The sequence below is a fragment of the Protopterus annectens genome, chromosome 3.part0, assembly GCF_019279795.1.
Source record: "Protopterus annectens isolate FY-2018-M chromosome 3.part0, PAN1.0, whole genome shotgun sequence".
Lineage (NCBI taxonomy): Eukaryota > Metazoa > Chordata > Ceratodontiformes > Protopteridae > Protopterus > Protopterus annectens.
Genome location: NC_056731.1, coordinates 492372988 through 492385497, shown reverse-complemented (window position 1 = coordinate 492385497; position 12510 = coordinate 492372988). Strand labels below are relative to the sequence as shown.

Sequence of the window (12510 nt, the reverse complement as noted above, 5' to 3'; positions counted from 1 at the left end):
ATACATCGTAGACAGCGCAATATGGCAAAAGAAAAAACATTTTTTTTTTGTTGTTGTCTTTCAGTGGCAATACAGAATTTACAGTATTTATGTATTTAGAGTCAAGTGTACGTCAACAGGAGCTTAGAGAGGGAAATCCCTAGAGTTTATACAGGGTGAAAGCAAGGACATTTCCATTTGGATGATAGGTATAAGTAAAGTTGGGTCTTGAAGAATTCAGTGTTAAGTATAGTCCTAAGAGATGGTGGGAGGGAGTTCCATTTTTTACCTAGGGAGAAGGAGAGTAGAAGCTGTCCAGCAGGACATTTAGGTTTGTGGATGGAGATTAGGTTTTGGTGTTCAGATCGCAGAGATCTGTTTGGGATGCATGGGGGAAGGATGTTGTTTAAGGCTGGGCATTTGTCTGGGTAGAATATTAATTTGTGAGCGGTGGTTAGTTGGAGATAGTCTAGATGGTTAGGGAATTCTAACCAGTTTTGAGATTGTAGGGTAAGGCAGTGGTGTGTAGAGGTTTTAGATTTAGTGGCAAATTTAGAGATCTTGTTATAGCAAATTTCAAGTTTTGAGGAGTTGGAAGCAGACAGATTAGTTAGAAGGGGGGCTCCATATAGTAGAGAGGGTAGGAGGATGAGTTGCCTTTCTATATTTTTGAGTTGGCAGCTTTGAGTTGCCATTCTATATTTGTTCTCCAAGTATTATAGATTCATGGTTAATTGGTGCGATATCCAGTACAGGATGCTTTCAGTAGTGTCAGTGTTATTTCTTGGTGGTAAATAAGTTGCTGCTAAACATGCAGTTTTCCTACTGTTGATTTTTAGAAGTGTTTAGACGTTCAGCATTGTTAAATATGAGTATTTCCTGTGGAAGTAAGATGATGGTTAGGGAATTTTTATAGATGATTGCTACACCACCTGCACACTTCTTTTGTTGTCATGCCTGAGTATATTGTATCGGGGGGGGGGGTCTCATTATCCTTTATTTCTTGTATTAAGCCTTAATTTATTTTATTATTCATCTGATGTGTGTATGGAGCACAATTGCATGCTGTTTTACCGCTATATGCAGCTGTACATGACTTGTGAAGTATTTTCATACTGCCTGTTGTATAAGATCTGACCTTATGCATTGAGTACTATATGAATGCCACCGTGAGTAAGCTAGGGGGACATGCGTTGATACTACAGATATGTCTGATTGGTCTTCTGCCTCTGAAAAAATGCTGGCTACTTACTAAATGCAGATAAAGTACTGCTGTGGTTAAATGCAGTGTGCTGCAGTGTGTAATTTAGCTAGTTTTAGGTAGTCTAATACTAGTTGTTAGGACAGGAGCATATTTTTGCAACATTTAAGTGATACTCGTATTTTCCCATTTATGCGTAATAAAAACCTTGGATTGTGCCTATGTACTGTAGGTCAGAGCATGTGTATGTACCTTTAAGAAACATTTCCAGATGTGAGCACGTGCAGGCAGCAGTGCCATTTGGAGAGAACAGCCAGAGTGTTAACATGTGTAAGTGTGGTAGTCAGTTTATAATTTAGTTTAAGTTACAAAGCCTCATTTCTGATGTGTTTTTGTGTAATAAAGCTGCTTGAACTGAACCCATGAATCTCTGTCTGTTTTATCCTAACCAGACGAGTGACATGGTGTCAGAACCAGGATTAAAAGAACAACTTCTTCAAGCCATGAGGTGCAGAGTTGAAGGTGAAGACAGATTAAGCTGGTTGAGTGAAATAGAGCTTAGGCAAACAAAAAAGGGCCAGAAATGAGCTAAAGGTAAAGAAAACTGCACAAATGATTTATTTGGCAAAGAAAATCAAACGGCGCAATTTATAAGGCACAAAAACCGTTATTAATCAAAGGAGTAGCACAACATGCATTATTAATTAAATGAAATGTTTGAAACCATGATATCTGATAAAACTAGCAGAGATATTCATACAGGGCTCAGAATTATCTTTGGTGTGCATAACGAGTATGTTTAAAGTAAAACGGGCACAAGAAAAGTATAATGAACATGATAAGAGATTAAAAGGGCATAACAAGTACAATAAAAGGGCAAATTAAACCTAAAGAGCAAGGCGACTGCATGTTTTTTAGTAAAAGAACATGTTGGGCACAAACTACTATTTCGCATTGACTGAAGCTGTTCAAAGCTTAACTAGAGTTGTTTGAAGTGTCTGAGTGTGCAAAGGGTTTGCAGTGTGTGTGTGCTTTACTACGGTGCAATTATTTCAGAGTTTGCTGTGTGCAAAATACAGTTATATGGCTAAGTGCAGTCAGAGTACAGCCGTTTCAAAAAGTTTCTTGTGCTGTGTGCATTTATTTGCAGAAAGCCGTCATTTCATAGGTTCATAAGTGTGTACTAGGCTAATGGCCCTGGAGCCTTTACAAGCCTAGCCCATAGAAGTGCCCTGGCATCGTTCCGCCCAACGTTAGTTCCCACTGCCTCTATCAAGTAGAGCCACTGGAGTGAGCCCTGGGGTGAACTTTCTGCTTCCCATCCACTCATCAAGATTTCTCTTGAAGAGGGCCAGTGAGGTGCTCTGCTTGACATGTATGGGGAAGTCTATTTCAGAGCATGGGCAGTCTCTGGGTTATGAACTGTCCCACCAGCATGTTCTGTTGATTGTGGTAATGAGGTTGAGGGCTTTGGAGCGTGTGGTGTGGAGGGATTGGGATTTCTTTAGATGTAGCATTTCTAACAGAGCTGGGTCAGACATGGCTGTGTAAGTCAAACGGAGATCGCCTCTTAGTAGACGATATGAGACAGAGAATAGCTGGAGTTTTTTTTTCCATGTAGGACATATGTTTAAGGCCTAGGATCCTCTTTGTGAGGTACTTTTGTGGCCTTTCCAGCTGTTGCATGTGTCTAGTGAGGCACATGCCAAATGGGGCATTATACTCAACTGGCCTAATGAGGAAAGAGTAGAGAGAGATGATGACCTCTTTCTTCCTGCATGCAAAACCCTTGGTAATGAGATGTGCCACATAGTAGGACTTTATGACCACATTGGGGCTGTCAACCTGTCCCCCCAGATCTCTTATAACGCCTTCAGTGTTTAGTAGGCTCCCATCGATGTGGTAATTAGTGGTAACTGAGTTTTTCCCAAAGGGGATGACGATGCATTGTTTGGCATTAAGCTTAAGGCCATGGTTTCGACACATCATTGGTCTCAGTGAGGCCTTTCTGTAGGATGTCTACATCACTTGGGGAGTTAATAATGGCTCCCAGCTTGCAGTCGTCTGCAAACTTGGTCAGTCAGAGTCATTCCGTGTTCACCTGGACTTCTGAGAAGTAGATGCCAGACAGGAGAGGACCCAGGACCTATCTTTGTGGGACTCCACTTGTGACTGGTTGGCAGTCTGACTTGGAATCTGCTACTTTCACACTGTGGATTCTGTCTATGTGCCAATTTGCAACCCACCTAGTGATATAGGGTTTGATGCCTAGTTTGGTGAGTTTATCAATAATTCCTGCGTGGGGAATGGTATCAAAGGCCTTGGCCAGATCGAGGTAGACTGTATGCCTTGCCCTCATCCACAGCTCTGGTAACTGACTCAAAGATTTCAACCACATTGAACAGGCTTAATCTACCTTTCACAAAACCAAATTGCATGGTATCTAGAGTTTGGAGATTCCCTATATCCTTGTTAATTAGGTCCATGATGATGCGCTCCATAGCCTTACATAGACTCATTAGGCTAAAGGATCAATAATTCCCAGGGTCTGTAGTCACTCCCCCTTTATGGAGAGGGATGATGGTAGCAGTGTGTCATTAGGTAGGGACAAAGCCTGACGTGAGGCTGTGATTGAACAGGCCACAGAGACATGGTGCCAGTTCACTTTGTAGTTCATGTAAAACACATCCAGGGATATTGGTGGGTCCTATAGAAGCTGTATTCTTGGCCTTGGACAAATGCACCTTTAACCTGTGCTGCGGTAATTCTGGGTGCCTGGCATTCCTCCGGTATTGTGATTGATCCTTTCGGGGGAGGGGTAAAGTTGGCACTGAATCTGTTGGCCAGTATGTTTGCAATATCTGTTGGTTCAGTATAGGAGCTACCACTGTGCAGTAACTCAGAGCAAACCTGGGTATTGCCATGGAGATTCTTGATATAACTATAGAAGGCTTTGTGGTTGTTTTTAGTGTATGCCGCAATTCTACCTTCAGAGCTGGCTTTAGAGCTTTTGATGAGGGATCTCAATTTTTTGTTGAGGCTAATAAGGTAGTTTTTCCAGTCTTGGGACTTTTTTTTCTACAACAGTTTTTTTCTTCTGTTATAGAGTTTATTAATGACAGGGGACCACCAGATTGGCTTCCTTTTTTTAGAGAAGAGCATCTTAGTTCTCTTGGGTATGGCTAGTTCCATGCATTTATGTATGTGCTCGTACAGTGCATCGGTGTATGATTCGGCAGTCATGCATCTATTTTCAATTGACATGAGTGTCGAGAAGTTAGCTACCTCTGTTTTTAGGAGCACAAAGATAGCTTTGGAGAAGTTTTTCATGGTGGTTACCTTTGCGGGGCGTGTGGGTGACGTGGAGTTCTGTAATCGTTTGTGGTCGGATCTAACCAGGTAGGAATTGCCTATTGGTGTAGAGCAATGGTTGACATGTTAGTAATAACCAGGTGAAGGATTTTGCTTCCTCTAGTGCGGTAAGAATGAGCTGGTCCAGGGCATTGGAATTGATGAATTCCAGGAAGTGTTGGGCCAGTGCATTGGGGCATGAGTAGTTTTCCCATTTGATAGAGGGGTAGTTGAAGTCACCTAGTATGAGAGTGTTGGGTTGGACCCTAATAGTTTCCAATGAGCTTGGAAACGTGGAGTGAGAGTCTAGGGACATGGTTGGGGACCTATAGTAGGCTGCTACAACCTGAATCGCCGTCTTACCCAATGTCAGTTGTACCTGAAGTATCTTAGATGTGTTATGCTGGGCTACTAGTCTGGAGGTGTGCATATCCGTTATGAATATGGAGACAACACCTCCTTTGGAGCTTCGGTCCATGTTCTGGGGCCGAAAGGTGTGGAATGACCTATAGCCTGGTAGCGCTTTCTGGTGCTTTAAACCAGGTCTCTGTTAAAGCACAAATGTCGATGCTCTCCATTTTGAGGGGTACTTCGAGCAAGTGCATCATGAGATTTAGACTTTTAGCACTGAGCAGCATGACGCTCAGATTGCATTTATTTATAGCTGTTATGGTGGTAATTTGGTCTTTGGAACATTGCCTAAAAGGCACTATAGGGTGGTAGGAGCCTTAGCTAGTATCCGGAAACCCAGGGGTGACAGATGCAGGCCATCTCTGGCAAAGCATCGAGGTCTGTTAATCATGTCGTCCCAAGCAGACAGATAGTGGATCCCCTTACAATTGCACCAGAAACTTAGCCAATTGTTGAAGTCAATAATTTTCTGTTTGTACTGCGGTATCATTCTGGGCGATGGTGGGATGCTGCTCAGGGCTAGGGTCATACCTGCCTGGGGCACATAATCCAAGAGCTCCTCCATGTCTTTTTTCATGTAGTCCAGGGAGGTGCATCTCAGGTCATTCACATCCACATGGACAGTGACAGAGTCCTATTTGTACTTTTTGTGGAGTGACCTAAGTGCGTGTGTTGTGTGTTGGATTCTGGCACCTTATAGACAGCTGACTGTTACCTTCTCCTTATTCAACCTAGTGAGTGGGACATCACTGGGCCTCACTATCGAGTCACCTATGATTAGTGTATTGGGCAAGCTGTTTTGCCGTAGGTGCTTAGGTTGAGGGGCACACTGTGTAGGTGAGTTATGTGTCTTGTGGTTTGTGCTGTGTTGTTGTGGTCGAGTGCATTTCTGTCTTGGAGGTCTCTGCTGTTTGGGTAGATTTCTATTTAGAGCCTCCGCAAAGGTAGGTGTGTGGTTTGTTTTTTTATGTGAAAGCTGTGATGGTGAGTATTCTGGAGGGCTATGTGTTGCATGTGGTGTGTTGCACCTCTTGACCAGCTATTGGTCTTGGCTTGAGAGCGCATGGCTTCCAATTTGGATATATAAATGCATCTCTTACAAGTCTGAGTGTTGGGAAGTAAGAGGAGAGGGTTGCCTGTATACATGAGGCAGCTGCTACACTGCATCAGAATGCCCAGGTTCACCAGGTTAATAGAAGAAAGCACAGGGAACTGACCTTTAGACATGCCAGGAGGGATGGTCATTATTACTAAGTACTGGAGCTGTTTCCTTGTATTTAACTTTTACAGGAAAAATGTCACTTAAGGTGTCAGAGTCTGTACAGAGCACTGCCAAACATTTGAGGGGAAACTAATACGTAGACCCTGAAAATTTAAGGATGAAGTATTTAGGCAGATATTCTGAAGTTAGAAAGAAATCAAGCAGTACTTACTGAAAAATAAAGAATTAGCTTGTCAAGAATGATGAAAAGAGGGGAGTCGCATGAATGGCTACTGCCTGGGTACTACTAATGCTGGTCTCAGCACAGCTTCACTCTGTTGGGATACAATACTCCTTTGCTTCTTCTCTCACCAGAAGCAAAATGTTAGCATCAATCCCAAGGAGAGAAGCAGGCCACTGCCTGTTTGGTGATCCACAGTCTTGTCCCAGATGATGTAAGGGTCTGCAGGCTTGTAGCCTTTTTCTGGTAGATGCCTTGAATAGCAACCAGACCAATTAGGTACGTTAAGCAAGACACTCACTCTCCATCCAGAAAGAGTCCGGAATCAGTGCACTTTGCTCCTACTCTCACCAGGATCAGAATATAACCACAGATTCCAAGCTGTCACCTATAAAGCAATTAAGCTTTCTGGTGATCAGCAGTCTCTAGAAAATAACGTAACTGCACTCCTTCTCTCACCAGGAGAAAACATAAGCACTAATCCCAAGATGACTACTGAGAGGCAGAATGTGGGCTCTCCAATAACTGGTGGTCTTGCAATAGATGCTTAAAGGTAAGATGAAGAAAATGGTTTATCCTAAACACTGCAGTGTGCACCAGAGGAGTTAGATGTGAAAGTAGGTAACTTAACTTTTACCTGTCTAAAAAGTTTTAGTGGAGTCACTATTTTTAAAACCGCAAGATAGATTGAAAGGGGGTGGTTACTTTTGTATTCTGGTACTATGGAATACAGTAGGATGGCCAATAAATTTAAATAGTTGAAGGGGAGTGATTTCACAAAATGATAATTTTGTGCTTAATCACACCAGCCAGTAAAAGCAGAGACAAAATGAGATATATGGTCAAATTAACATAAGGGGCAGGCAACTAGAAAGACAGTGGTGTTTAAGAACACAACAGTAACCAGGTGGGAGGGTGGCAAAAATTTCTGTCTGACTCACAAGAGACAGAGCTGTGGTCTCTTTTCAAGTTTTAATATGCAGTTAAAAGCAGAATACAAGTAAAACACAGTGTAAAGAAAACAAATCAGTTTCTTACATTGTACAGTTATTTTGCAAAGTACAGCCAATTTGATACAGTTTATTTGCAAAGTGCATTCATCTCGAAGTGTTTCTTACTCTGAACTTTTTCCACTGTGTAGAGTTTATTTGCAAAGTACACTCATTTTAAAGTATTTCTTACAGTGATAAGGAGTGGCTTCACAATGTGCAGTGATTTCAAAGTGTTCTTGTGCTACAGAGACTTATTTGGCAAAGTGCAGTTATTTCAAAGAGTTTGTTGTGCTGTTGGGTATAATTACAAGTACTGGCATATAATCTGTGTGTATGTTCGTACATAATTTCAAGCACCTTCACTACTGTGTGTTGATATGGCAGAGGCATTTCACAGACCAGGTCCACTTGTGTTTGACCATAATATAGCAGGGAATTGGAGAGTATTCAAGTAGGAATATGATATTTATATACAGGCAGCCTTTTCTGAAGATGTATGAGGGCATTTATTTTGCTTAACTTAGCTTGGTCAGAAGCCATTGAAAGAGAGCTTTCATTTGTTTATGCACCAGAAGTATATGCAGGAGAAGGCGGAAACCATCATATTGTGGTACTGGCTGAATCAAGGGAGGACCCTGAGTGCTTGAAATGTAAATTTAGAGAAATGTGAAACCCCAGACAAATGTTACATTAGAGAAGCACATTTTATACAAGAGACCAAAAGCCAGGTGAAACTTTTGTAGCATATATAACAGCCTTATTTCTCAAAGCTAAAACTTGCAGATTTGGTGACTTGAAAGATGAGTTAATAAAGGACAGGTTTGTGTGTGGTGTTAATAGTGCTGCAGTGAGAAAGATTTTGCTTCCTGACAGTGATTTAACATTAAGCAAAGCCATAAAGATTTGTCAAGTCCATGAGCTCACAGAAAGGCACACAAATATGTTTGCAAGTGATAAAAGCATGGTTTTAGCAACCTCCTGCAAATGTAGACAGCATGCAACACATGGCAAGCAGAAACAGGCCTAAGCACATGCCAGCTGCAACTGCTGAGGGTCTGGCAGGGAAAACCCATAGCTTTCTAGCAAGTTCCAAGAATAGCTCAGTAAAAAGGCTATGCTCAGTGCAGTATAAGGGTGAGTCAGCAAAACCCAAATCAAGGCATATTGTTAACTGTCGTAATTGTGGTGCCAATCATGAGTTTAGAAGAGAGAAGTGCTTAGCATTTGGTCAGCAATGCCACAAGTGTAAAAAATGGAACCATTTTCAAAAGTTTTATTTAAGTTTAAGAAAGGTCACTCAAAAAACAGATTGATCATATAGAGAACTGCAACCCTACTTTCTATGTAGATAGTGTGTCAGTGGTGAAAAGGTTAATGCAGTAGATTTGTTGGCAAAGAATGAAGTAATTTGTATGTCCTGATCAATGGTAAACACACAGAGTTCAAAGCGACACTGGTTCAAAGTGTAATGTAATGTCAGCAGCGACATTTGCTAAGGTGAGAGCTGGTGAAGAACTTAATTTGTCCAATTTTGCGAAGCTTGTTGCTTATGGAGGTGAAGAGATTCAGACTGAAGGCTCAGTAGTCCTTTCATGCTATTCGGCTGGGAACAGTTGCACCTTGCAATTTTATGTAGTCTGAAGACCTGTGCAGTCATTATTAGGTCTCAGAGACACAGTTTGAGAATGAAACTGCTTTATTTTACCAAAGAAATCCATCATGTAAGTACATGTCCTAGTTCCATCTTCAGTGATACTATTTTCTCAGAGTATGCTGTGTTCAATGACAAGCTTGGCAAACCTCCAGTTGTGTACTCCATGAAAATAGACCCAGAGGTCAGTCATGTCAGACCAACAAGGAGAGTTTCAGTAGCTATGCAGGACAAAGTCAAGGTCCAGTTAGACAAAATGGTGCAGGAAGGTGTGATGTGTCCCGTCACAGAACCAACTGAGTGGGAGTCTTCTATGGTAGCTGCTCATAAGAAAAATTCAGATTAAATCAGAATATGCATTGACCCAAGAGACTTGAACAAGACATTAAAGAGACCACATCATATTATGGGTACCATCAAGGAGATTGCAATCCTCATGCCAAATGCTACTGTTTTTTTTGTTTTGTTTTTTTATCTTAGATGCAGAGATTTCATTTTGGCAAGTAATCCCAGCCAGAGTGTTAACATGCATCAGTGTGGTAGTCAGTCTGTTTATAAGTTTATTTAAGTTACAAAGCCTCATTTCTGATATGTTTGTGAGTAATAAAACTGCTTGAACAGAGCCCACAAATGTTTGTCTGTTTTATCCTGACCAGATGAGCAACACATACTTGGGTGTAGCTTGAATACGTAATGATGGTTGCGATTAGTGACAAAAGAATACTCATCTCATGTTACTGTAATGTTAATCGTGTAGTGTCTTTAGTTTCTATAGCAACTAGAAGACTGTATTCACATAAGGAAATATTCTTTGTTATTTTGCAGCTGAAAATATTACTGCTTGCTTTGAAGTTCAGAGGCATTTCGAACCAAAAGGACCCCTGGTATGTTCACACGGTCTTCATTACTTATTTACTGTTACTAATTTATGGTAATTATGTGACTTCATTGGGCCAAACAAAAGTGCCTGTTTTTAAAAAAGACCCAGAAAACATAAAACAGAGATTTATTTTATCTGCTTGCTTGTCTGTTTGACAAAGGTGAATGATATGGTCCAAAGACTTTTTTTTAACCACAAACCAAGCCAAAGTTTAACAGTGATAAACATTTTGCAAACAGTGAATTATTCATGTTGTAGTTAACAAGTAATGTCATTTTGTAGACCACACAATAACAGAAAAGGAACTGGAATAAAAAATATGCACATTTGGCATTAGAAAACGTTCAGTTTTGTTAACCTGGTTTGTAATTCACATTTTTATCTAAACAAGTATTTGTAAGATCACCTGGTGTCTAAAATCATTTGTAATTTATACTAGGAGTCAAGCACTCGTGAAGTATTTACCTGAACACTGAGTGGTCCTTTTGTTGTGTAAACAGGCAGGGAGAGCATTTCACAGAGGAGACCCTGGCTTGAAGATAGCCAATGCTGTCATTTTTAGGAAATCAGTGAGAGACTGAAAAAATATTGCATCTTCTGGCCATGGTATGCATACGTATAACTTTAATTCTATTCCTAGATGATTTTACTAGACTAGGGTAGTAGTCACACATGAGTAAAGCTAAATACTAACAAACTAAAAACTAACAGTAGGTAAAACTGCTTTTCAGTTTGTAGCCTGCTACAGATCACCCACCTTGTCTCAGGACCCCCACTCGGCATTCCTGAGAACAATGGAGAATATGAAGGTCTCACCAAACACCATGATATTGGGGGATTTCAACTACCCAAACATTGACTGGGAAGACTACTCAAGTCCCAACTCTTTCGCCCAACAGTTCCTGGAGTTTATAAACTCAAATGCCATGGAACAACTGGTCACCACTCCCACAAGAGAGGACAACATATTGGACTTGGTCATCACCAACATGGGGGCTCAATGTTCCACACCAGAGGTAAACCCCTCGTTGGTAAGATCAGACCATAAACTAATCACAGTGGACATCCACATCCCGACCCCACCCCCAGCCAAGGAAACCACTGTGAAACATTTCTCAAAAGCAAACTTCACACTTCTCAAGACAGAGGTGGAATGTTTCAAAGCCCCCGGGCAAATGGAAAATGCTACCCAAACCGCAGAATCCTTTACAAATGTACTCTGAGCACCTACAGGAATGCATGGATCGTGCCATCCCAAGTAAAACTAAAACTCACTCCTCCAAAAATAGGAGACCAGTCTGGTGGACCCCGGCCATAAATAAGCTATACAACAAAAGGAGGAAACTATTACATGATAAGGCAAAATCCCAAAAAGGGAAGGCAACCCTGATCAGTACTATCAAGAAACTTCGATCCCTCATAAAATTATCAAAGGCTAGCTTTGAAAGAAAAATCGCTAAAGACTCTAAAGATAATCACAAGGCGTTCTTTAGCTACGTCAGGAATCTGGGTGGCAACTCACAGATCTGCTCTGAGCTGGTGCAAAATGGCACAAAATACACTGAACCCACTGACATTGCCAACATCCTGGCGGACAGGTTCAATGCAAACTTTACCCCCCCCTTCCCCCCCAAAAAGAGCCAGTGTCTATCCCTGAAGAATGCAGTCCCCCAGACATAACAGACACACAGGTGAAAGCAGCCCTCTCCAAGGTAAAAAACACAGCATCAATGGGACTGGATGGTATCCCAGGCTGCGTCTTACACGAGCTCCAAAATGAACTAAACCCTCACATAAATTCACTGTTCCAACTCAACCTTACCACAGGTTATGTACCCAAAGAATGGTGTACAGCAACAGTGATCCTGCTCCACAAAGGTGGTGCCACAACGGATCCCGTGAACTATCGCCCTATAAGCCTGACTAGCCTGGTCTGCAAGGCTATGGAGCGCATCATCATGGATCTCATAAACAAAGACATTGGGAACCTCCAAACACTGGACCATACCCATTTCGGCTTTGTTAAAGGCAGATCTTGCCTCTTAAACCTAGTTGACTTCTTTGAAATAGTAACCAAAGTCATAGATGTGGGAAAGGTAGTCCACTCAACCTACCTCGACCTTGCAAAGGCCTTTGATACAATACCCCACTCTGGCATCATAAATAAGCTTACCAGCTTAAATATTAACCCATATGTCACAAGATGGGCTGCAAACTGGCTCAGGGATAGAACTCACATGGTCAGAGTCACGGGTGCCATATCTGACTCTAAACCGGTTACAAGTGGCATTCCACAGGGCTCAGTCCTAGGACCCCTCTTGTTCAGTATATACTTCTCTGAAGTACAGGCAAACACGGGAGGACTATGGCTTACCACGTTCGCAGATGATTGCAAACTGGGAGCCGTAATCGACTCACCAGCTGACACAAGCATCCTCCAGAAGGGCCTTACGGAGACAGGTACCTGGTGTCAGAACCATGGCCTCAAGCTAAATGCCAAAAAGTGCATAATCATCCCCTTTGGGAAAAACAAAGTGCCCACAAACTATCACATAGGAGGTAATCCACTAAGTACGGAAGAAGTAATTGGGGATCTGGGGACC

At 41.8% G+C, this 12510-nt stretch overlaps 1 protein-coding gene across 3 annotated transcripts in view; it reads left to right on the top strand.

Moving 5' to 3' along the window:
• The window catches only part of LOC122796444 (beta-galactosidase-like), a 1102950-nt gene that overhangs the window by 607006 nt on the left and 483434 nt on the right, over positions 1-12510 (top strand). For all 3 annotated transcript variants that reach the window (XM_044064918.1, XM_044064917.1, XM_044064919.1), the window contains exon 7: positions 9853-9911. In XM_044064918.1, the coding sequence (XP_043920853.1) occupies positions 9853-9911 (59 nt within the window). The remainder of the gene's footprint in view (positions 1-9852; positions 9912-12510) is intronic.